Source organism: Pleurodeles waltl, chromosome 3_2 (assembly GCF_031143425.1).
Source record: "Pleurodeles waltl isolate 20211129_DDA chromosome 3_2, aPleWal1.hap1.20221129, whole genome shotgun sequence".
NCBI lineage: Eukaryota > Metazoa > Chordata > Amphibia > Caudata > Salamandridae > Pleurodeles > Pleurodeles waltl.
The window spans coordinates 113,197,442-113,224,409 of NC_090441.1; the positions used below are offsets into that span (position 1 = coordinate 113,197,442).

The following is a 26,968-nucleotide window of genomic DNA, read 5'->3' on the forward strand; positions in this document are numbered from 1 at the left end:
ATAGTGAACTCACTGCAAACAATGTCAGGAATCCCCTGACGCGTTTCGGTCACACTGGACCTTGTTCACAGGTACTTCCTGTGCATTCCCTTGGCGCTTAAATATACAAATAATGATTCACACAAGACACACAAAACTCATTCAAGAAATCAAAAAATGCTCATTACTGTCTTAAAATATGTGTAACCCAAATTGAAATACATAGACCTCTGCTAAATAATGTATACCCTTTCAACATTTTACCAGGATAACTCTCCTTTTGTTCATACTCATGCAATGACTTCTGGTAGATGTAGTTATCAATTCTTTCTATTCAATCAAATGATTTTATAAAACAGAGTTAGAAGTATATTCTCATGTTTAAAACACCTTACATCTCAAATAATTTTTGGTTTAATTTAATTCCGAGTAGACACATTTTATTGTGTCTGATCCAAAGGTGTATATAATTACACTAGAGCCTTCAATAATTCCTACATACTCTTTCTCTCGTGTTTTAGTATTTATGTGTCTAAACCTGTGAATTTGATTCAATTTTAACGCGCCAATGTGAATGCCACACCCAATGGGTAAAAAAATGGTGCTAATAAAAAATATAAAAGAAAAAATAGGGGACAGATAGATTAGCCATAGAAAAAGACGTGAGACTGATTCGAAAGCATCTGACTTGTAAAAGCCAATTCACAGTATATCTGATTGAGTGCCCTTGTGGGCTGAAATACATTGGTAGCACAATATGTGAGACCAAGAAGCAAATTTTAGAACATATTCGAGCAACTAGTAATGTAGACAGGAGCTATGCAACTGCTAGACATATGGAACAAAAACATAACAGTAATTGGGAATTGATGATTTATTATGCAATTGATCAAGTACCAAAACAAGAGCGAGGTGGAGATAGAGAAAAGAAGCTACGCCAGCTAGAATCCATATATATATTGGATATTCGTTCTTTAACTCCGCTAGGTCTTAATCAGGATGAAGAGTTATTTGTACACCTGTAAGGATTATGAAAACATGCTACCAACCACAAATCTTTGGGATGAATAAATGGGAGGCTGGAACATAGACACATTTTTTATGGCTAATCTATCTGAAAGAATTGATAACTACATCTACCAGAAGTCATTGCATGAGTATGAACAAAAGGAGAGTTATCCTGGTAAAATGTTGAACGTGTATACATTATTTAGCAGAGGTCTATGTATTTCAATTTGGGTTACACATATTTTGAGACAGTAATGAACATTTTTTGATTTCTTGAATGAGTTTTGTGTGTCTTGTGTGAATCATTGTTTGTATATTTAAGCGCCAAGGGAATGCACAGGAAGTACCTGTGAACAAGGTACGGTGTGACCGAAACGCGTCAGGGGATTCCTGACATTGTTTGCCGTGAGTTCACCATTGGAATAAAGTAAGAAAATAAGGCACAACAACGGAGTGCGGTTCTCTCTTTTGTAAACACAAAGAGACTTAATTTAATTAGATACGGTCATCCTAACGGAAAACCGGCACCACCGAAGAACAAAAGCGCGCCGCAGCACGCCACTTAGGACAATTTCTTCTTTATATATATATATATATATATATATATATATATATATATATATATATATATATCTCTTCAGTCAGTAGTTCCAGTCATTTACTGGGTGGGGTCACAAAAAGAGCAGCAAAGTCTGCAATTCTTATAATTTTATTTTAAATTATAGCCATAAAGTGCGAGGTAACAGAAAAAATGGCGACACGTTTCAGCCGGAACCTTCAATTACCCATACAGTTCAACAGTTGTAGATTGTCTATTAAACAGTGGAGTTCATCCGACAGCTAACACTAGACCGCTAACCTTTAATTCATCTGGTTTCCAAATGGCTGCCATTTTTATATTTAATCTTACACAGAAAAACTATGAACATATGATCATATTATTTATTTAAAAAGAATGTAATCGAAAAGTAAAGTAAAGTACTCAATAAACATAGGTGCATCCAAATCTAACACATTTCCAGGTCAAAATGTTTTCAGCAGTTGGCATTATTCATAAAGGAAAACCACATGATAGGCTGATTACTGGTAAAGTACCCATTTCATTATTACACAGTGTTCTCTGTAATGACTCAATTTGTTTGATACAGCGGCAACAATGCCTTTAAATATCTCAAGTTACAATTACATTGTCCTATCCCTCGTTTATGCATTTGCAGTTATCCAAAATCATTCATAGTCAAGCGTGCATGTATGAAACATTACTTCCTCATACCTTATTATACCTAATGGCATCATTCATAAGACCACATGATAGACTGATCAAGGGTAAAGTACCTAATTCATTGTAATGCAATAACCTTCCTGATGACCCATTAGTTCACTACAGCAGAAAATGCCTCAAATTGCGATCACATTTTTCTTCCCTCATTTGTACATTTTTAATTGTCCATGTCACTCATAGCCATGCAAGCACACATAACACATTACTATACATATCTTGTGGCACCCATTGTTTTGCTGTAAGTGCCACGTACAACACAAACAACCACCTTAAAAGCATCAATGCTGTTAGTTCCTTTTGGAAACTTTGAATACACTACCTGAGGTAAATGAGAAATTACACATATATCCTCTAACAAATTGTAATTACTGCCAGTATACCCTAGATGTTTATTTTAAACTTGCCAGTGGCAAAAACATCCTAGCTATGAAAAAGGGTATCAATGCTTGTTCCTATCTAAAGTGCAAAAAAGAGAATCTCTATAGTTAAAGATTAAAAATTGCCCCAAGAATGTGAACGACAATTTATATGGGGAAAATGTGTTACCAAAAATATCACAAGATTCCATGCATATATGCAAAATGTACCTCTATTAAGATGTCAATGTTAACTATGACCTTAGGTTGCCTAGACAACTGTTGCTGTGTAAGTTTACTACCAGTGTATCTTGGGAAAATTCCTAGTGAGAATAACGGAACCTTAGAAATGAGGGAAAGTGCCAATGTTTACTCCTATCTGCAGTGAATAAAGTAGGGGGATATTAATGATCCAACCAGGGTGCTGCCTCTGGCATATAATTGCAGATTTGCAGGTGAGATTACTGTCCGATTACATCTAATTCAGCTAACTACAGGGATAACTGAGATCCAAAACAGTGTATTTCCCCCAGAGAATCATTGGAAAGTTTACAGGCAAAAATGCCATCCAATTCCATTTACTCCCACTATCAGCATTATATCATTTTCATGCAGTGCCTAATTTGTGCTTGTTGTTTCCGGTGCTGAGCACCAGCACATATTTTTGAGGGCCGGGGCTTAGTCTTCTGCCTTAAGCATTTGCTGCAAGCCAAAGACACATATGGGAAAGATGGAGGAAGGGAAAAACGAAAAAAGAGTCACAAACAGAGAAAGTAGAAAGCTGCAAGAGTGAGCTGAAGGGGCAGGGAGTGGCTTTATATGAATTGAAGAGGCCCGAGATGGCTTCAGGATTACGCTTCCTGAATATTCTGTGTTCACACATTTAATTGCAGCAGCCGCGTGTTTGACGAGGGCTTTGGGCACCAGCACCTTTTTATTTACAAATTAAGCACTGTTTTCATGTAATATTGAACCTCGAACCCTTCTCATACCATATATGAGCATCATCTTTATGCATAGCATTATAAGTGCACATGTAATTCCCCATTTGCATTAAGTCCCCATGGTCTCTCAGTCCCCATCAGGATGATCCACTTGGATACCCATCCTTGTAATAGTACCTCCCGATCACCTCCACTGGGGCCTAGGGTAATATGTTACATGCCATAATATCTTAATACAGGTGTCACCATTGTGATGTTCTCAAATGTGCTTGGCCAATGAATAGGTTGTGTCTTTATTGCTAACCACTCTGAGATGCTGTAAAATATGTAGTCTCAATTTGTTAATTGAGTCGCCCACATATTGTTTTACCTCAACCACACCCACACCCCAAGACATAAATCACATGGGAGGTCTCACAGCTTATCAATTCTGTATTTTTCATCACCTTCCCATCATGCAATTTGAAAGATGTCATATTTTTAACATGTGAACAAGCCTTACATTTGAGGCATTTCCAAAAGCCCAACTGATTCAAATTTAACCATTTTGAACCATCCTTGTTTTGTGGTGCAATGTATCTTCTTGGTAAATGATCACCCAATTTTTATAGGTCATCTGTAGATGGTCAGGCAGTATTTCTCCCAGTGTCTCATCAATTAACAGCAAGTTCCAATTCTTTTTCAAAAGTTCTTTTGTTTGCTGACTTGCATCGTCAAAATGCATAATGTATCTGATCCCATTCTTACAAGCTGTGTCACTGACAAGATTAGATTTGGTTATCAATAATTCCTCCTCTTTGCGCCTCCTGGCTTTTGTCATATCATCTACAAGCACTGATGTGGGGTATCCCCAACAAATAAATCTTGTGTACATATCCACAGCTTGTACTTCAAATTCCTTATCCTCTGAGCAGTTGCGTCTAGCTTTCAAGAATTCATCATAAGGTACACCACTCTTAAGAGTCTGAGGGTGATCGCTGTTGGCATGTTGCACATTGTTACAGCTTCTTGGTTTCCTGTGAATTTTAGTGTATATCTTACCATCCTTTATGTAGATCCCAATGTCTAGATAGTTAATGTTTGCTGCACTTATATCATAGGTGAATTTCAACCATTGAGGATTGTTGTTGAATGAGACAATAAATTCTTCCAAGTCTTTTTGTTCACCTTACCAAACTAAAAATAGATCATTGATGTAATCTGCTCATAGCACCAGACGTTCCAAGGTCCTTAAGTTGTCTTCTGTCCATACAGTCTCTGCCTCCCACCACCCCATTGTCAGGTTTACATATGTCAGGCCCTCTCTTTTGTAGATAGTAATTCCCATCCACCAAGAAAATATTGTGCGTACAATTAGGCAGAATTATAGCATTTCAATTAACACTTAGGTATGTTCTAATAAGCTGTCGGACCTTGACCTAAGGAAGTATCTACAGGCTTTTAACAATCCCGCATGCTTAATAGAAGTATAAAGGGACACAGCATCTATTGTGGCCTTTGGGTAGTTCTTCTTCATTGGTATGTTATCAATTTTGTTTTAAAAAATCCATTAAATCCCTGAGGTAAGATGGCAAATGGGGAACATATGGGAAGAAAAAGATGTCTGCAAATCTAGACGTGTTCTCTAACACTGACCCTACTAAACTAACAATCGTTCATCCAGGTGGATTGATATTATCTTTGTGCACTTTCAATAAAAAATATATTGTAGGGGTAATCGGATGATCTATTTTAAGGTATCTCAATTCCTCTTCCTCTACCAGACCTCTATCAAACCACTCTCTCAATTTTCAATGGTATATTGTGGAATAATCCTCCATCGATTTGTTTCCAATTTTATATAACTTGTTCTGACACCCAGTTGTTTTTTGGCTTCTTTGATGTACTGTGTGCGATCTAAAATTACTATGCTGCCTCCCTTATCAGATGCTTTTATAATAATTGTATTGTCATTTTGCAGATCTTGCAATGGCAACCAATCCTCCTTTGTCATATTAGTATGATCTTGCCTGTGTGGTATGAGGCCAATTTTTTTTAGTCCTTATAATATTACCTCTTGAAACAGATCTATATTATTACCACAGGTAATTGGGGGCAAAAGCGTGATTTTGGTTTACAGTGGCTGGGTCATGTAGCGTCTGTTGGATTCCCCATGCCCTAAGGTAACTATAACTTGTGCCCCACCATGCACAGTTTTCTCCTCTGTAATTTGACTGCTAATGTTACATTGATATTTTAAATGATGTTATAAAAGATGCCATGAGTGCTGCAGTATCTGGGGTAATTAGCAGTGCATGGGGGGGGCACGAGTTATTGTTACCTTAGGGAACAAGTTATAGTTGCTTGAAATACGTCTAACTGTAACAGCTGAATTGCTATTGTTTTGTATATTTGAAATCTGAGCTTTACCATAACTTCCCTGTAACCTTTTTTTTTTTTTTAAGTGAATGTCTGTTTTTTAAATTCTATTTCCTAACTAAAATTTCCCTGTAACCCTTGTTTTTTTCAGTGAATATTTTTATATATATAAACACACACACACACACATATATATATATATATATATATATACACACACACATATATATATATATATATATATATATATATATATATATATATATATATATATATATATATATATGTGTGTGTGTGTTTGTGTGAGTTTTGTTGTGCACATAAAATTTCAGGGGGTCCGTCAAGCAGGGACCGAGAAAAATAAAGGGGGGGGAGTGTTTTTCCTGCACTGCACACGCTCTTTGGCTGTGCGCGGTGGGAGATGGCCACGGCCTGTCTGGGTGTGAGAATAGGTGTTAGAGGGTGTATCTGTGGATGAGAGTGGCTGTGAGAGTGTCTGTCTGGGTGTGAGAGTGGACGCATCAGTATCTTAGTGGGTGTGTCAGTGTCTGTGTGGGTCTGTGAGTGGGTGCATGATGGTTTCAGTGGGTCTGTGAGTGGGTGTGCGAGAGTCAGAGTGGCTCTGTGAGTGGGTGCGTGAGTGTCTGAGTGGGTGCATGAGGGTCTGTGAGTGGGTGCGTAAGGGTCTGAGTGGATGTGTGAGTGAGAGCTGGAGATTGAAAAAGAGAAATTGAGAGAGAGAAAGAGAGAGAGAGGGAAAGGGAGCGACATAGAGGGGTTTTTTAGGCTTTGATGAATTATATACTTAGAATGAGATATTTCTTGACAAATTGAAAAGAAAAATGGATTTGTCAATTGTGAGACTACCTTTCAGTATCAACCTTTAAAACTTTTGAAGTTTAAAAAAATTCAAAGAACGAAAATGACCAGGAACACACCTGAAATAGAACTCTCAACTTTCAGTGTAAGAGTCTGTGACCTTATTCTTGGGATGGAAGAGAGAGAGAGAGTGACAGGACTGCACGGGGTCCAAAGGCCCCTGTGGTCCTAGCCGGCTCCCCATGTCCTGTGGCAACCGGCATTACTCCCCCAAGCAGGGAGCTGCTTTTAATAACAGCTCCCTGCTTGCAGGAACAATATTTTAATCAGTCTTCCCGCACACATATTTGTGTGCAGGGAAGGCAAATGAAAACTCTGCTTTCTGCAAGTGAGAGCTGTTTGACAGCTCTCACTTGCAGAAAGTGGACTATGTTTGCTTTTGCTTGGTGGGAGCTGTAAGAAAGCCAAGAAAAGCAAAGAGCTGTGTCCTGGCGAGGGCACTCCAGGACATCGCAGGAGCAAGCCTTGGGGGGTGGTGGTCCCCAGGGCCATCATTGGCTCCTCGAGGGGGCCACACAGCCCACGTTCAACTGTCAATTTAGCCCCTGGGAGGTGAGAGTCCCCAGGGCTGCGGGAGTCCTAGATGGACTTCCTTTCTTTTCTTTTCATGTTTACCCTGGGAGGTGGCAGTGCTCCGGGTTGCGGGGGGCTGGGTGCCCCCCCCCCACGTTCAAATAGAATTAAGCCTCAGGGAGGTGGTGGGCCTCAGGGCTGCACGGGGGTGCACGGCTCCTCCACGTTCAAATAGAATCATTGTTATCAAAAATGTCCCGAGTGCCGTAATTTGTGGGTTAATTTGCAGTGCATGGTGAGGGTGTGAGTTATTGTTACCGTAGGGCACGAGTTATAGTTACTTGAGATAACTCATACTATAAAAGGTGAATTTCTATGGTTTTGTACTTTTAAAATGAGAGCCTAACCATAATGTCCCTGTATCCTTTGCTTTTTTAAGTGAATTTCTATATTTTTTTAATTCTATTTACTACCTATAATGGCCCTGTAACCTTCGTATTTCAGTGAATTTCTATGTTTTTTTAACGTATAGTATTTTCATTACAATACCTAAATCCGACCACCACTGCGCACGGTATTCAGCCATTTTCAGCAGCAGTTGGCCTGTGGGCAGGCCCTGTGGTCCACCCCCTATACCCACCTAACATTGTGGGGACCACCACCTCCCCGGGCTTTAAACAAATACAATGCTGGGGGCCATGTGCCCCCCCCCCCACAGCCCCGGGGATCACCACCTCCCTGGGGCTTTAAACAAATACAATGCTGGGGGCTGTGCACCCTCACCCACAACCTTGGGGACCACCACTTCCCCGGGGCATTAAACAAATGCAATGCAGGGAAGCGAGGCTCCACCAGGGATGCCACCTCCCCAGGGCCCCAATAAAAAATGAAGGGGTCCATTGCGGACCCCGAACCCGAGGGACCACCACACTCCTCATGAGCCAATAATGGCCCTGGGGAGGGCCGTGCCCCAGGGTCAGCTCCTGCTATGTTCCAGGGTGCTTACCCCCAGGACCTAGCTGTTTCTCTCACTTTGACAGCACCCACCGAGTCAGAGCAAACACTTCACATTCTGCAAGTGAGAGCTGTCAAACAGATCTCACTTTCAGAAAGTGGCGTTTTCACCTTTTTCCCTGCACGCACAAATGCGTGTAGGGAAACAGATAAAAACATTGCTCCCACAAGCAAGAAGTTACTATTTAAAGCAGCTCCCTGCTAGTGGGAGCAATGCCGGCTCCCATTGGATGGGGAGCCAGCTAGGAATGCGGTTCCTGTCACTCTCTCTCTCGCTCTTCCATCCATAATGGAATGAAGAGAGAGAGAGGTTATCATTGCAATTGTGTCTCCATACAATGACTTCAAAGAGTCAGATTAGCAAAATGTTTGGTACGAATGTTATAGTTACCTTTGGATGCAGAGCAGAACAGAATCACTTCTGGCCTAATGGTCATGGTCTTGTAGTGTCACTCAGTAGGTTGAAGGTTCAAATCCTACTGTCTCTTTGCAGTGTGTCTGTTTATTTTCTAGTGTTTTCACTGTTAAACATTACTAGTGATGGAACTTTGGAGTCTTTTTACCCTCAAAATATGTGGGTTGAATGTCATAGCTAAGTCTGGAGAAGGCACAGTAAGGTGTTACCTCTGGCCTAGTGGTTAAGGTCTCAGACGTGCACACCTAAAGGTTAAGGGTTCTATTCTAGGTAAGTCTGTGGTCGTTTCCTGCTTTAGTTTCTTTACAGCTATAAAAATGTAGGTTACACACTGAAAGATGGTCTCACTGTTTTTAATTGACAAAAACATTTTTCATTCTAAGTATATCATTCATCAAAGCCTAATCGCTTTCTCTCTCTCTCAATCTCTCACATCTCTCTTCTCTCTCAGGGTTGGGTGGTTAAGGGAGGTTGGCCGCAGGCCAGGCCCTGTGGCCAACCTCACTGCGCACAGCTTTTGGCGTTGCAAGGTTGGGTGCTTATAGCGGGTTGGCCACAACGCCTGGCAGCAGGCCAGGCACTGCAGCCAACCGCTGTCACTCACAACCAAAGGCTGTGCATGGTTGTGGTTGGATTAACTTATAGTAATGAAAATTACTATACATTAGAAAAAACAATAGAAATTCACTGACAAAAACAAAGCTAACAGGGACGTTATAGTTAGGAAATAGAATATTTAAAAAATAAGGACATTATGGTTAGGAAATAGAATTTTAAAAAACATAGAAATTCACTTAAAAAACCAAAGGTTACCAGGAGATTATAATTAGGCTCACATTTTAAACACACAAAACCATAGAAATTCACCTGTTACAGACTTTGGGGGTCATTCCCCGGGCGGAAACCGCCCAAACACCGCCCCGCGGTCAAATGACCGCGGGGACCATTCTAACTTTCCCGCTGGGCCGGCGGGCGATCTTCAAAGGATCGCCCGCCGGCCCAGCGGGAAAGCCCCAGCAAAGATGAAGCCGGCTCCGAATGGAGCCGGCGGAGTTGCAGGGGTGCGACGGGTGCAGTGGCACCTGTCGCGATTTTCAGTGTCTGCCAAGCAGACACTGAAAATCTTAATGGGGCCCTGTTAGGGGGCCCCTGCACTGCCCATGTCTGAGTGCATGTATGAGTGAATGAATTAGTGTATGAATGAGTCTACGAATGGTTGTTAAAATAAACTTTTTCATATCCATGTTCCAGGATATTGCGCACAGTGAAGAAAAATCATTTTAAACCCATAGTTTGACCCCTTATGCCACTTTCAATTTGGATTTTCAGCCCTGGGGACTGTGTTCTGTGAAATACAATGGTGGCAGCAACTTCTAGTCAGGTTGCGGTCAGCCAATTACAGCACTTATATTCGAGCGTGCATTTGGGAAAATTCACAAATGTTTGCGATTTATTAATGAAGGATCCGCATCCCGAGATATACAAATTTATTTTACCTTTCACATCTCGAAAACTACTCAACGGATTTACACCAAATAAGCAAAAGCGTGATATTCGTACCGAAAGCTAGCTTTCTGCCAAATTTGGTGCAATTCCGTCAGTAGTTTTGGCTGTCGTCGTGTTCAAAGGTCCTATGGAAATTAACATGAGAAACTCAACGTTTTTGACCCCCCTTTTTCTCAGTCCCCACTTAACAGATCACGCCAAACTTTCTGTGCACAACTAGAATCACCTGGGCACTTTTGGGGAAAATTTCGTGAAGATACATCAAACTGTGCCAAAGATATAGGCAAGTAAAAAAACGCTCTCTAGGTCCTAACTATGACTACCGCCTGGTGACCACCAGTAGGTAACATATATAAATATATATATATATAATGAATCACTACATTCTGAAGGTTGAGGAAGTGGGTCACCACCATGATTGAGGTTAAGACGTGCTTGGGCAATAATTTTCCCTTAAATTAATATGGATGCAGACAAATATCCAAAATGTCCTTCCTTGCTCATTGCTTTAGAGGGAGCAGACTAACAAATTAAGTATTCACCATCCTCAAATTCAGGTTCAGACCCTGGCGAGCCAATTAGGCATCTGAACGAGACTGCAGGAGAATGCAGGTTCCAGACAGAAACATCTCTTGATTGCAGATATTTGTGAGTGTGGACTTAAATAACAGTTTGAATACCGAAGTTTGCACATGCGCTCCACAACCGTTTGCTCCGAACGTGCCAATTATCTTATCTTTTCTGCTCTCAAATCGGATTTATTCTTGTAGACAATCCACCGATGTTGCATATAGTCTTTTGCTGTAAATGTTTGGTGGACAGGGATACTGGATGGTTTTACAGTCAAAGGTATGTAAACACCAGTACTTAATTTGAGCCAGTGGTTTCCGGTGAGGGGCACCAGCACTTATTTTTTGAGGGCCAGCACTTAGCTTTCTGCATTAGGCGCATTTAGGAAAGGTGGAGATAGATAATAACGGAAAAGAGTCAGAAAGGGAAAAAGCGGAAAGATGCAAGAGTGAGGTGAAGGGGCAGGGAGTGGCTATAAATGGATTGAAGAGGCCCGAGATGGCTTCAGGATTACGCTGCCGCAGTATTCCGAGTTCGCACATTTAGTTGCAGCAGCCGCGTGTTTCAGAGGATGGTTTTGGGCACCGGAACGTTTTATTTACAGATTAAGCACTGGTAAACGCTCAACACTCATAAATCCGTAATTATTAAGTGTTTTGCACCCTTTTCCCCACACTGGAAATAAGGAAAAGCTGAAGTAAGTTTATTTCCAGATTAGCAAATGAATAGGTGCACCCTCATTTTACTTGGGGTGTGAGGGACAGCGCTCTTCGAAGAGGAAGACATTCCCTAGCGGAGGCAAGCAACTTCTTTTGTACATTTCCCACATGTGTCCTGCAGCGGATTGTCTTCCACTGAGAATGCATACAGGACCATACTGGACCATGAGAATGCTTCCTCATCCCTAATATGTGTAGGGTTCTCATATTATTCTGTGGAACCTAAGAAATACGTAAATCCGGGCATTTTGGGGCGTGTCCACAAATGCATGAACCAGTACCGAAACAGCACTACAGGAGTACTCTTATATGTGCCCTCAATTAGGGGCCTGATTATGAGTGGGCCGGATAATTTCCACACAGGTGTGAACCCCTTTTTATGCTTGGATTGGAAGTAACAGTTTTAGTATTTAACACATCCGATAATTATCAGATGTGTTAAATAACACAACCTTTGTTAATTTTTGGCATCTCAAACGTCCAAAATTTAAGGGCGGAAAACCTTACGGTATTTACCATATCTTGCGGATTTTGGTGAGTTAAACAACTCTGCAGGTTATTTCCCAACAATTCATAACAGGTAATATTTATCACACTTGCTAAATAACATTTCCTTGGTAGTGTTAATAATTGTGTAATAAATACCACCAAAACTAGTAAACATGTGGTAACTGGATATGAATATTCCAAGAACATGCCCATTTTAGATGTCTGTGTCCAATTTATAAAGTCGTGGAAAGTACAGAAAACAGTTCTTTCTCTAAATCTCTGTCGTGAATATTTCTACATGTGAGAGTATGTTCAACTGTTTTCCAGCTGTGCTTAATGAACTTTGCAGAGGAATTAAAACATTAAGAGAGCAACCACCTGTAACAAGGGGCACAGTATAATGACTGCATTTGTCCTCTAATGTTATTTCTTACATAAATTAAATGGCTACATAATTGAATCTAAATCATATCTCTTTGGAAATGATCTATTTTGTTCACAACATCTTAAGAACCTGGGCCTCGGCAGCTTATGCATTCATTAAGCTCCATCAGAAACATTTGTCAAACTGTTAGGAAGTGGCACAGAGAATGTGTTGATAATAGGTTTCTTCAGCACCTCGTGTAAGACAGTCTGGTACTGACCTGGTACTTTTTGCTTAATTTATTGTTTCTCGTTAGCCTGTGACTTTTGCATGTTGCCTACTTCCTGGAATGGAAGCCTGCTTGTGTTAAAATAGCCTTGGGACTTTGTTCGTGCTAATTGGTGCTAACTGGATAAGAGGGGGTTTCAATTATGCCTTCTGACGTGGTTGCATCTATTCTTGGCAGTGGTCTTGAGATATTTCACAAGAGGCATTAACTATGAAAAGTTAAGGGGATTATGACGAAATGCTTCTCCTGTAAAACCACAGAAACACAAATAAGACCAAAGAAATTAAGGATAGAACATATGTGACCTTGATTGTGATTATCTGTAGGTTGCATCAAGCCATATATTGGGAAAAGTGTAAGGTGACTGCATCTGTGGTTGAAAGGGTGAGTCAATAGAGGGTCGACTATGTGAGAAGGGATATATATATATATATATATATATATATATGTGTGTGTGTGTGTGGTCCACACTGTGAGGACCGGTTTGGTTCTCATAGAGTGGGTAAACACAGTCAGTTCCAGATAAACACTATCCTTGCGAGGAGCGGTGCATTAGGAGGAACGGTCCCCGTAGTGTGTTTAGGTAGTTTTGAGTGAGTGCATCACAAAACCAAACTTTTGCAATGCAATGGGTCTTGCATTTGCTCAAGTTAGAGCTATTAGCATTATAAATTCCTAACTGGACTTTTCTTACCACATAAATTGAAAATGAAAAGTAAAACAGTTAACATAAGCAAGTCAATTCAAAGCACCACAGCCGCCATGAGCGTGAGCACGAAGGAGACACACAAAAGGAAAAAGGAGTTTGCTTGCAGTCAAATGCATCAGCATATGTGCATTAATCCACGTAACAGGATCAATGGGCAAAGTGGTAACAAAACTGCCCCAAGGAGGGACAAACATGAAGCATTTACCAATGATAACAAAGGATATTTGAAAGGCAAGCCCATGAAGGAGTGATAGTGATGGGTGTGGTAAAAAGGGCAAAAATAGATTACGTCAGAGCGCTTAGCCACTCAACCTAACAAGGCCAGAAAGTCACCATGCCCTGCCCTCACTCCCCTACGCTGCTTAACACGCTCTCTCTAAGGTACACAGGTGTGGGTTAAAACAATAAATAAACGGGCCAAGTGTGCAAGCTCTGCCTTAGTAAGAGTCATATAAAAGTCAGACAGCTAGGTTACCTCTCTGACCTCAGCCAACTGAACCACTTTTAACACAACTGTAGGGGCAAGCGGATAGAGGGGGCAGGCGCATCCTAGGAAAAGGCATTGGAATGTAGTAAATAATAATCATGCTTGTTGGAAGAGAGGTGAAGCCAGTGTTAGGCTCGTGTACACAGATAGGCAAGGGGATGGGGAAGAGCCTGTCTCTCTTACTCACCGCTACAGCTCTTCGAGGCACCGGCTCGTCGGTTCTTCTTACGTGTTCCCTATATGCCAGCTATTCGAATCTGCAATATTATGACCATGTTATTGAACGTATTATTTATGCTGTGATCACATACTTGAAGATATTAAAATAAACAGATCACGGAGAACTTATGTTGCCCCCCCCCCCCCCAACCGCGGCTTAAAAACATGCTTTGAAGTGGATAAAGGAGGGCATCTGTTGTGATTTCAGGGGTCACAGAAACACAATAGTCTGCCTGGTGAGCTGAGAGTGGTGAGTGGACATTAATAGGGTGCTGAGTTCGAAGAATATCTTGAACCCAAAAAAAACACATTACACATATGAAAGCACTGAGTCAAATACATTCGAATTGCCATGACAGGTGAGACGAAAATTACACTATGACTCCAAAAGCCAAGGGGATTGGCGTGAAATCACAAGTGTGTGTTATATGTGTCTCTATGCATAGTGATATATGTGTGTGTAGCGGAGGTTAGTGTGTGCAAGGTTTGTGTAGGGGTGTGTGTGTCTGTATGCAATGATTCGTATATATATTTATATATATATATATATATATATATATATATATATATATATACACATGCACAATTGATATGGATGCACAGAGGATGTGTGTACTTGGCACGTATGTGTGTTTTTATCCATTAATTACTTAACTCGTCAATTTAGGTTTGGCTTTATTCAATGATTTTCCTCTGTTGCTCACCTCTTTCTTATTAACAAATCGTTTTATTTACAGCATGAAGGACTGAAAGAAAATCTCTGTGTTTAGGAAAAGCATTTATGCATTTAAACCTAAATAATATCATTGTTTGAATTGACAGAGACCTGCAGACTAAGCTCAACTCGGACAAAGGACCATTGTGTGGAATAAAAAGATATGGGAGCTGGTGAATTGCAGCAGTGACCTTTGTACCTTTTCTATTCTGACTTTGTAAACCACAGAAGAAATATGTGTGGTTTGAAGTGACCCACACTCAGTGTGGCATAGCCTTGTCTCAGCTCCAACTCTTCTAAAATTCATGTGCGCCACCGCCCCACTGTTCAAGGATGTATGTCATTAATGTATGGTTGTGTCAGTACCTGCAGCCCTTTTTTTTAAATAAAAGTGCTTTTGAAGCAGCTGAAGTGTGAATACAGACAGCTCCTAGATGAAATATCCATCAAGGAATGATGAAAGGTAGAAGAGGTGCCCAATTACTGCCCAACCAGATCGTGCTGCATAAGAAATAAAGAGAAAAATAGTCCAGAAACCATACGGAAAACATGGAGCCCTGTATGTTTTCAGTTGTTTACATGTGGAGGGCTAAACACCGGAAAAGGCATGACGTATGCATGCTTTTCACAAATGAAATCAAGCGAATTTTAAAAGGCAAGCCGGCAAACCAATGAAAGTGATGGGCGTGACATGGGCCACAGAGAGATTACCAAAAGGGCCAGAGCGCTTGCGCACACGACCCTAATAAAAGTGCAGTTATATTTGCCTCGGTGCGCTTTATAACCTTCCCTACTATCAAAGCGCACATGGAGTTAGAATAGTAAATACACACTTCATTACAGTCAATGGCCGGTCCTCATAATTAGAGGTATCTCAATGGGGAGGGGGGCCGAGGGGGTGTGTGTTTTGCTGGAGCTATGAGCATATGTGTATGTTTTCTGTGATAGACTGTTTTACGTTCTAGGCATTTCAAGCACACCCTAGTATTGGAATGCGTTCAAATTCAAAGGTAGATATCTATCTGGCAGCATTTCTTTACAATTACTCAGGCCTCAATCATCCGTGTGAGGTTCTCTAAGGAACAACATAAGAAAGTGTGGGTCAGCCAGATGTAAGATGACAGGGTGGCTAAGAAGTGTTTATTTCTCAAATGTCACTCTCAGTTTCCCTGAAGAGCACCATGCCTCTATCAAAAGAGAACTCAGAGTATTTATTTGCCCACGTGAAAAATATTTTGCAATGTGTAAACATTCCCTGTTTGCCAGCCATTTTGTCTCTAACCTATAATAAGTGTAGGTGCAAAATACATCTATGATCCCATTGCCTAAAAATATATACTTCAGAAAAAGAAAAAAAAATTCAAATGTGTGTATACAAATCTGTAGATTCTATTTTTATGGAACATGATTTGTCCTTGGTAAAATACAGTAAAGACAAAACGAACCATGACTATTGAGAAAAACAACAAAATAACAAACGTACGCACTACAAGTGCATGGCCATACACGTTTTACTTTGTAAAGTAACATGTGCATTATTTTACGTTTCAGAATCCAGGAATTGATATTGGTGACGTCTCTGAACGAAGAACTCTGAGGAAAAGCCTGAAGTGCAAAAACTTTGAATGGTATTTGGACAATGTGTATCCAGAGATGAGAAGATACAACAACACTGTTGCTTATGGGGAGGTAATGCAAAATAACATCAACTGTTTTGATTCTCTGGCATCCCCGAATCCGCCACATGATTGGTCTGACAGTGTTTGTGTGGGAGGCATTTATGGGTGAGGCTCTCGAGGTCTCCTGACGTAAACATTCAGGGCCAGATGTATCATTTTTTACAAAAGCGATTACCTAACTGCGATTTTTAGCGAATTGCAATTAAGTAATCGCTATTGGAATGGATGAAACTCCAGGAGTTTCATACTGCGATTCACAAGGGCTCACAAATCGACCTACCTCATTAATATTCATGAGGTAGGTCGCAATTTGTGAGCCATTGTGAATGGCTACAATCACAGGGATGGTGGCCTGCTGGGCTCAGCAGACCACCATGTATGTGATTGCTTTTCAATAAAGCAATCTCTTTTTTTTAAATGCAGCCCGTTTTCCTTAAGGGAATACGGGATGGATTTGAAAATGAAAAATGAAAAGTTTTCTTTTCATTTCTTAAGAGTAGGCAGTGGTCCCACGGACCACTGCCTGCTCTTAAAAACATTTTCGCATGAATTCACGAAGGGGAAGGGGTCTCTTGGGGACCCCTTCCCATTTGCGAATGGGTTACCACCTACTTGAAGTAGGTGGTAACTGCGATTGTTTTGCGACCGCATTCACGGTCACAATACAAACATACATACCTCTGCAATTCGGTATGAGGAAGGGATGCCCTTGACATGCCCCTTCCTAATACCAGATCGGTATGTAGTTGCAAATCCAATTTGTGATTCGGTAACAAGTTACCGAATTGCAAATTGGACTTGTGACATACCAAAACGCATTTTTGCGATCGCAAATGCAAAAATGTTTGATACATCTGGCCCTCAGTGTCTTATTCCAGAAGAACATCTCAACAGGTTACCACCATTGCTAGGGCTGGTGGAAATACCTTCAGAAATAATCACCTGTTGTTGAACACGTAACATTCTTCTTTTCAGCAACGAAAACAGAGGTAGTTTTTAGCAATCAAACGTAAAGTTTTCCCCGGAGGTAGAAAATACCAGATTCCAGTGAAAAGAGAATGACAGGAAACTAGTGCAAAAAATGTGTCACTATAATTAGCCAAGTTTGTCCCTGATGAGTTAGGAGCACATCTTAAATCAGATACAAGTCCCTATTACTTCCTTGCCCATATTCCTACTTCCAGTCCCTAAATATGAGTTAATCTCTTGAGCTTGCAAACATTAGTTACCAAGCCAGACTTTGCAAACGTTGTCCCAATATGGCCACCATTTCACCAGAAGAACTGAAATATGTCACTTCCTTCAGGGCCCTTCCTGTTTTTTCTTTTCTGTGATTGTATTAAGGTTTGCTTTCCCAACACAGGCAAGGGGATTCGTTTGCACTTTGGTATTCATTAACTTTACTTTCTTCCTATTCCAGGCCTGCTCTAGCGGTCTCATGCTGTTTGTATCAGTAGCTACTGTTGTCGAGCAGACAAGACTGAAAAGTATCTATAATTATGTGACGTGATTTGCTTAGTGTTGGATTTTTTTGCTTATGCAGGGTCATCGCCAATCTTTTTGCCTCCTATTTTTTCTGACCTGTAGTTGTTGGCTTTTGAACTCTGAGCCCTTTACCGCTGCTAACCAGTGCTAAAGTGCATATTGTCTCTGTGTAAATTGTATTGTAATTGGTTTATCCATGATTGGCATATTTGATTTACTAGTAAGTCCCTAGTAAAGTGCACTAGAGGTGCCAGGGCCTGTAAATCAAAAGCTACTAGTAGGCCTGCAGCGCTGGTTGTGCCACCCACATAAGTAGCTCTGTAATCATGTCTCAGACCTGCCACTGCAGTGTCTATGTGTGCAGTTTTAACTGTAAATTCGACTTGGCAAGTGTACCCACTTGCTATGGCTAAACCTTCCCTTTTCTTACATGTCAGACACCCCTAAGGTAGGCCCTAGATAGGCCCAAGGGCAGGGTGCAGTGTATGGTTAAGGTAGGACATATAGTAATGTGTTTTATATGTCCTGACAGTGAAATATTGCTAAATTCGTTTTTCACTATTGCAAGGCCTGTCCCTTTCATAGGTTAACATGGGGGCTTCCTTTAAATCTGATTAAAGTGTAGATTCCCTTTGGGAGCGGTTGGACATGTGGAGTTTGAGGTCTCTGAGCTCACAATTACAAAATACACCTTTTAGTAAAGTTGATTTTAAGATTGTGCGTTTGAAAATGTCACTTTTAGAAAGTGAGCATTTTCTTGCTTATACCATTTCTGTGACTCTGCCTGTTTGTGGATTCCCTGTCTGGGTCAGTTTGACAGTTGGGCTGGTTGCACCTCACACTAGACAGTGACACAAAAGGAGCTGGGATGTAGTCTGCATTTCCTGATGAGCCATCTGTGCTAGGAGGGAGGAGTGGTCACTTACACCTGAAAGGGCTGTGCCTGTCCTCACACAATGCAGTCTCCGACCCCCTGGTGAGTGTCTGGGGCCTGGCCTGGGCAAGGCAGGATTTCACATTCAAAAGAGACTTTACTTTGAAGTAGGCCTACTTCAAAGGAGAAATTGGGTATAAGAAGGGCACCCAAAACCACAGACTTTAGAAACACTTCTGGAACCAAGAGGAACCACTGCCTGGAGAAGAGCTGAATAGCTGAGGAAGAAGTGCTGCCCTGCCTGTGACTGTGCTTTGTGGAATTATCCTGCCGTAGCTGCTTCTGCCAGAGTAAGAGGGCAAAGACTGGACTTTGTGTGCCTTCCATCTTGTGAAGAAATCTCCAAGAGCTTGATTTAGAGCTTGCCTCCTGTTGTTTGAAGTCTCAGGGACAGCAAAGACTTCTCTCTGCCAGCACCTGGAGTCTCTGGAGAGACTCCTGCTCTGACAAGTGGTGCCCCATCCAGTCCCTGGGCCCTTGAAAGGAAAGCTGGTGAAAATCGACTTCGGACGACTTCGGACCGACGCCGCTGCTGAATCCAGTGACACCGCCTGCAGCCGACTCCGTGATCTTCGCTGGAACGCGATGACCTTCGCAGGCCCGATGCCGCTGCAGCCCCGCTGAAGTCCGGGACTCCGTGGAAGTTGTGACAGACGCTGCTCGATGTCGCTGATTCAATGCTTCACACAGACGCCGCAATCCCCGACTTTGCGCATCAACTTGTTTTCACTCTTCACCAAAGGTACTGTACTTGGGGGTCAACTCGACTCCGTGTCCGGCGCCGCTGGTGTCGGCTTGTTGGGAACAACTCCGTCACGACGGCGTGTTAACACCTCATCGAAGCATTTGGTGTTTCTAAGCGCTATTTTTGAGTTTAATCTTTAAAAATTCATAACTTGACTTGTGTATGTCGGATTTTTGTTGTTTTGGTCTTGTTTTGTTTAGATATATATTTACTATTTTTCTAAACTGGTGTTGTGTCATTTTGTAGTGTTTTCATTAAGTTACTGTGTGTGTTGGTACAAATACTTTACACCTAGCACTCTGAAGTTAAGCCTACTGCTCTGCCAAGCTACCAAGGGGGTAAGCAGGGGTTAGCTGAGGGTGATTCTCTTTTACCCTGACTAGAGTGAGGGTCCTTGCTTGAACAGGGGGTAACCTGACTGTCAACCAAAGACCCCATTTCTAACACTTAGCGACCATGGTGTATGTCGCAAATGGTAACAATGTTGTTGTGTCGCGTGGGCTCTCATTATTCTAAATGAGACTACTGGATTTCTAGGCAGCAGGATCGATAACGGTGTGGGGGACTGAGTCTGACCCACGTGTAAAGAACTCTGTCACCCTAAATCCGTTTTTTGCTCCGGCTAACTAGCAGTGCCTCATTTCTCCCATGTGGAAGGAATGATTCGGCAGCCGAGCGCATGACATCTTTGGAACTTCTCAGGGAAGTCGTGGTTACTCAGATCCAAACCAACTCTCTTATTTCCAATATGATCTCATGTACAAATGACAAAGACAGTATAAGTTTTATATAATGTTTTAATAAAACGACTGTATTTTAGATATTAAGGCGTGAGCCACAATAACCAGAACCATACAACACAGTAGGATTGAGGTAGTCACCAGGAGAGTAAAACATAAGAACAAAGCTATCATATTGTCTAACAGTTTCTACTCTCCCTCTGCTTGTTCTATTTAGAGCACAGCATGTTAAGCTTCTAGCTTGCCTATTAGAATCACTGTGGAGACATCAGCCCTCATACCTGAGCAAAGACCTGTGATCTTGGTTCAGCATCTGCAATGAGGCAATCAGCGTCTAGTTGTGGTTCCCTGGTCGGAATCTCCCTCTTGCGTGTTTTGGGACAAGGAAGTGATTTTATAACTAACATGTCATCGTGATCACAAAATGTCCCTACGCAGGAATGCCAAGTCTAAACTCCTACCACGTCTATCGGCAATGTACCAGACTGTATCCTTGACTGAAGCACAGAGTAAATATGTTATGGAGAACTCCAGTGCTGAAGTAGGCAAAACAGTGTGATATGAATAAAAAACAACACCGTAGAACTGGCTATTTGAAAAATAACAGTACGAAGCCTAATAAAAAGCATGTAGAGCAAAGTGCACAGAGGCTCTAAGCTGTCAGCAAATGAATAAAATATATTCAGGGCAAAGTGCACAAAGGCCTAAAGCCTGAAGCTAAAGCGCAATGAATACGTAAAACTAACCACACTACACCCTCCCCTTGTCGGTAGCAAGTGGTTCCAATAATATAAAAGGATGCCCCAAATATAAACAATATCTAAAACAATTATTTCGACAAGTTGAGAAGACAACAAAGTCATAAATTTAGGTAACATGTGATCATAAAGCCAAATTCAATATAATGTCAATTTCGTAAAAATCCAATCGTCAGACAGAAGCAATAGAACGCAGGAGTTCCTCCACTTCGATAAATGTCAATATCGGAAGATCCACGCCACAAAGTACCATGGAGCAGGTGTGATCCAAAGCCCCAAAACCAATCAGGGCGGCACCCTGTGCAGGGCCTATGAAAGAGACAATACCATCTTCCTCCAGGAAGGGAATCTCATAAACCGCCTCACGAAGCAAGCACATCCGTAGTGCACAAGTCTGGGAATGAGCCCTAATCGGGACCATCAACAGATCAGTATCGACCATTGGAGGGCGCTGCAGTGAGAGACAGAGAGCCAGTGCATGTTCAAACGAGCACCAAAGGCATCGAAACACGGGTTGCACACAATCCAAAACCGGTCTGAATGACAGAGACCAGTCACACTCCAAATGTCCTAGGAGTGTTGCTCCAAAATGCTGCATCATGCGTTCATGACACAGCTGCGCTGACGGGAGCAGCCACACTGGATCTCGTCGTGACGGGACAGCCATTGCGAAAAAATAGCAACAACAGCAAGACTCCAGCCAATAAAGCCAAAGTAATCGGGAAACCCCCAAAAATGCTTCCTAAAATAGAATGTATAGCCGAAGGTATTAAACCGAATATGGAAGAGAAGGTATGAGCAAAACCAACACCAACGGCTTTGAAAAAATGTGCAATACCAGCAGTGCTGGATGCATTAAATATACGTCCCACAAGTTCACCGAAGTGATTTGGAAAGTTAGTATTCAAAAGGGACTGTATCTCCGCCGATGACCTTGCCACCTGAAGTGCGTAGGTCTCGCTAGCAGATGTAAGGGCCACATGTTTTTGAAACAATAAAGCTTGTAGCCGACTCAACTTGTCGAAATCAACCTTGGAAGTAGCAATATGAGGCCAGATGTCCGCTACCTCCCTAAATTGAGTGGGGGGAAACAACACATTCCCGCAGCACGTAATGGCCTTGTTGACAACGACGATGTAAACTATTCCGGCACGCATGCCACAGCAGCGTTCGCTGTTAAGAACAATGTAACTGCCGTTAGAAAGCACCTGGAAAGTGTTTTTAATAACCGGGACTGGAACTCCCTTCAGATAACAAGCTAAGTTAGCAATCGAAGCGTTACACGCCCCGTGCAAGGACAGCTGTTTACAAACCATTGAATGGCTGACAGAAGCTTCGCATTCGCTGCCGCTAAGAAAAACCTCCTTCAAACCATTAACACATCTGTACTGAAAGGGAAGCTCTCACCCCTCGTGTATGTAACTGTCTCCCAATAGTTCATATCTACCCACCGGAATGTGCTTCAAACAAGAAGTAAATTGCAAAGTGGAGGTAGGCAAATTAATAACCCCATGAATCAACCACTCAGCTGACGGAATCTCAGCTACCGTGAAAGGCAGTTTCTCTAATTTCTCAATATTTAACATAACATATGTCGCTTCCTTTTTAGCCATCAGTTGTTGTTGACAAGTCAAATTAAAAGAGATAAAGATCTCTCTGGCACGAACGTGCTGCCATGGAACGCGACCCGCCTTCAAGGTCTGAAGAGTCCAACCCAGCTGCATGATGGACCGCGTCTGACTCTGCCCATGATATAAAGAAGACATGTCCGATTTAATAATGTCAATGGCAGAGGAAACAATGCTGTCAATCGTCTAAACACGGTCAGAAAGGGTATGCATGCCATTATCAACAACAGACAAAGTCTGCATCAGATTTTCCTGATCAATCTGCCTCAACCGGGCTGCAGCCTCTTGTTGTGAAAGCTTCCAAATCTCATTATAAACTTCATATAAGAACCTTTTCTTCCGTGGCACTTTGGGACCTGACAAAAATGTTTGTAAATCAGTATCATTAGACAGTAACTTGAGATGTGACTTAACTGCATCCAGCGTGGATGACTTCAACCACAAAGCTTCCCCACACTGTATGTAGTTATAATATCAGCATGTTCTGGTGATACGTAACGAGGGTCTGCCCTACTAGTCCTGCACCCCCCTGAAGAGGTGACAAAACGTTGATGACACACATTAGTGTCTACAGGCCATAATAACCACCCGCCTGGATGTAACAATGAAGTTTTAAGCGTACCATTCTGGACCCAATGTGTAAAGTCACTAAAAGTAGCATTCACATAGTGCTGCCAATTTTTTAATTTAGAAGGGACAGGTATACTAGGCAAAGTCAACTCCCTAATTGTCGCTAAGCCCAAACAGCTAGTCTGTTGTACTGTGTCATTGAGGAAAATCATCTGCACAGGGATAATACATGCTCTAAATAACGTGTCCCTGCCTTGCATTTGCCAATTTTTCGAACCCCAAACACTTTTCAAGTCAACAGTTTTAAACCAGTATTCATACCCCTCGACCAAAAGTTTAGATACAAACAAATTTGAATACAGTAATTTAATATCGGTCAATAACATTCGCTTATTAGAATACGGTGCAACTTTAAAATAGTAGGACTTAGCATTTCGTTGATCATGCCCAGAAAAATATGCAAATTTATCATAATACGTTTTCGAACTCCCTTGTGGAGGAGTCGAGCAATGTTCCCATTGCACATAATTAAACATGGACTTAGGGCTACTAGCTTTATGAATAAAGTGGTGTCCATAATAGTTGTAACAAAACATGTCACCATGATTATCTCTAAACTGGTAAGCATCTTCATCGTCATAGACAGTATAATATTGCAAATCCGTTAGCATAGAATCTACTGTCTTCACATCCCAATCATCAGAAACAATGCCAGGTATAACAATATCAGGCATTAATAATTTGAGGACATACGGTATTTGAATCAATTCAGTGGGACCATATATATCAAACATTACTTTATCCCACACAATCCCATCCGGAATTGGTATTGCAGAAATGTTTACAGTGGACAAGTCTCTTCGAACCATATGAGACGAAAAATGCGGTTTTAACACAGTCTCCACGTGCTCAATGTCAGATCGATCAGGAAGAAAATGACCATGTATTATCAGAAATAAAGTAACCACAAATCCCAACCATAATAAAAGAGTCATCACGGCCAAAAACAGCCAAAAATAGTTCCAAGGAAAAACAAAATATGTGCTTTAAGCCAACCCAGCAGCGGTCTTGGACCGTGGACACAAGACATCGAGGACGAGGAGCCGGACACATCATTATCAGCGTCGTTGAAGCAGCCAGAAGCAGATCTAGCAAAAGGTGCAACCGTGAACAAAGAAGCAGATGGAGGCTCTCGCCGTGGCACGCTATAAACCACATGTTCAGAAACATCAGTAGAACGTACAGCAATTTGATCAAAAGATTCCATATTAATCACCGTCGGTGGAACAATCGCAAGATCATCATCCACCCTCCCCAAGCTCGGAGAGGAAACAGTGTCGGTGAAAATCACCTGCAGCGGGACTTCTTCCCCAGTAGTGAGAGGGATTCCGGAACTACTGGGTGTCCCTCTTGGTCTGCTGTGCAGAATCGGCCACATGTTGTAACTTGACATTATCAATGGAAACAAAGCGATTTCCTTTGGCCCCTCGCAGCGGCGGTAAAATCACAATTCTCGTGCCGCTCACCCCCAACACAGGGACAGGTTCTCGATAAGAAGGACCAAATTCTTTTTTAACAGCGACCTTTTCACGCACTAGATCCCCAATCCTGGGTATCCAACCAGTAGGTGTAACTGGCTCATCCTCAATTCCTGAGGAGGCAGCACTGGCAGAAGAGTTATCATCACGGAATTGTTGTAAGTCCTGCAAAACAGTGACACGATCATTTATGTCAAAGGGCGTATCTGCCGCCTCCACACCAGGACCATCTAGATCAGGAACATACATTCGTGTTCCAAACAGTCACTCATATGAAGTACGACCCCCCAGTGACCTTCTAGGCAAGTTATTAAGTGCTCGCTGTACTCCATATAGGTGGGCTAGCCAACCACGACCCGTACCTATAACTCTGGCCGTTAAGGACTGCTTTAAATCATGATTTAAATGCTCCACGACAGAATTTCCCTCGGGATGAAATGGAGATGAGAATTGGAGTTGGACCCCCAACAAAGCCATGGTGTCCCTGAATGCCTTAGAGGCAAAAGCAGGGCCCTGGTCCGAATGAAAAGCCGCAACTGCAAATATATCGACAAAGATGCGCAAATCTTTAATAACAGTTCGAGCGTCAGCCGAGCATTGTGGCCATACCCACACAAATCTGGAGCACGAATCTACAGCAACCAATATATATTTGTATGCACTATCTGGTGTCAGCGGACCACAATGATCCAAGTACACACACTGTAATGGTCTATTTGAAATCAGAAGGGGCGTCTGCTGCGGGCGTCTAGCCGACAATGCTTTAATTTGTTGACAAGCGTCCCAACAAAGGACATATTGCTTTGTCTCTTTATAGAGACCAGGCCACCAGTAACGAGCCTGTAAAAGTGAAATCGTGGCAGCCACACCAGCATGTGCAGAAGCCACCCCTTCATGTGCTGCAGAAATTAATCGAGGTCTCTCAATTTTATTGGGAATTTCCCGTACACCAATGCCTGGAATTGTAACAGTAGCATTCAGCGCACCATTCAAGCAGTAACTATATTTTGAAGGAAATCCTTTAGGAAAGGGCGTGCCATCAACCGTAGCCTTTATGGCAGCCGAAATTTCGTGCAATCAGAAACCCCAACAATGACTGGAGCTTCTGAACCGTATTAGGAGGCTGCAATAAAGCACATTTCTCCAAAAAATGTGGCGCTAAGCTCTTGCCCTCACTCGACAACTCATATCCCAGGAAAATGACGCTGAGGAAGGCAATCTTTGATTTCTTAAAATTAAACTTATAGCCAATATCAGCAAACCCCACAACAATGCGCGATACACGCCTTAGATGTTGCAGAATCTCATCATCTGTCAGATATATGTCATCAACATATGACAACGCTTCAGGGTCGAACTCATGCAGCATTTCAGTGACACGAGCTGAAAACAGTCCTGGGCTATTCTTATACCCCTGAGGCAAACGACAAAAAAAATTCTGAGAGCCAAACGCACTGAAACAGGTATAGTCCCGACTCTCGGCGCTATATTCTGGCAGAAAAATCCATTCGAGATATCTAATGTTGTCTTGTACTTCTTACGTACTATATTATTCATAAGCGCTGCGCTATGTGAATTCTGTATTGCATATGTGCGTGTATGACTATTCAAATGTCGGTAATCCACCACTATCCTATATGAATGGTCCGGTTTAACAACCGGAAACAAGGGATTATTCATCGGCGAGACACAGGGCTCAATTACACCCTGATACTCCAATTGTGTAAGACTTTTCCTAACCGATGCCCTTGCTTCAAATTTAATAGGATACTGCGGTTGTGGCTGAGGTTCTCCCTTTATCAGAATTACATGATAAGGTGATTGCCTATCCCACCCCACGTTATTTCTATACAGGGCGGGAGCCTGTGCTAGAGCCCATGATTTACTATAGGACTCCGCTAGTTCTCTCGGAACAAGTGGTGAGAAGGAAGGTGTAATAACCTCCTCCCCAACCGGACAGTCGCGAACAAAGTCAGGTGGCCAATCTTGTTCGGCCAACAGAACATCATATGATTTTACCACATGGTCCCAAAAAATTGCGTTTATAACACGGTCAATGTCCCCTTCCAATCGCAG

General features: G+C 42.0%; 1 protein-coding gene across 1 annotated transcript in view; it reads left to right on the forward strand.

The window, feature by feature from the left end:
* The window catches only part of GALNT17 (polypeptide N-acetylgalactosaminyltransferase 17), a 1,750,844-nt gene that overhangs the window by 1,602,112 nt on the left and 121,764 nt on the right, over positions 1-26,968 (forward strand). The window contains exon 8 of the mRNA XM_069226928.1: positions 16,367-16,504. Coding sequence (XP_069083029.1) covers positions 16,367-16,504 — 138 coding nt within the window. The remainder of the gene's footprint in view (positions 1-16,366; positions 16,505-26,968) is intronic.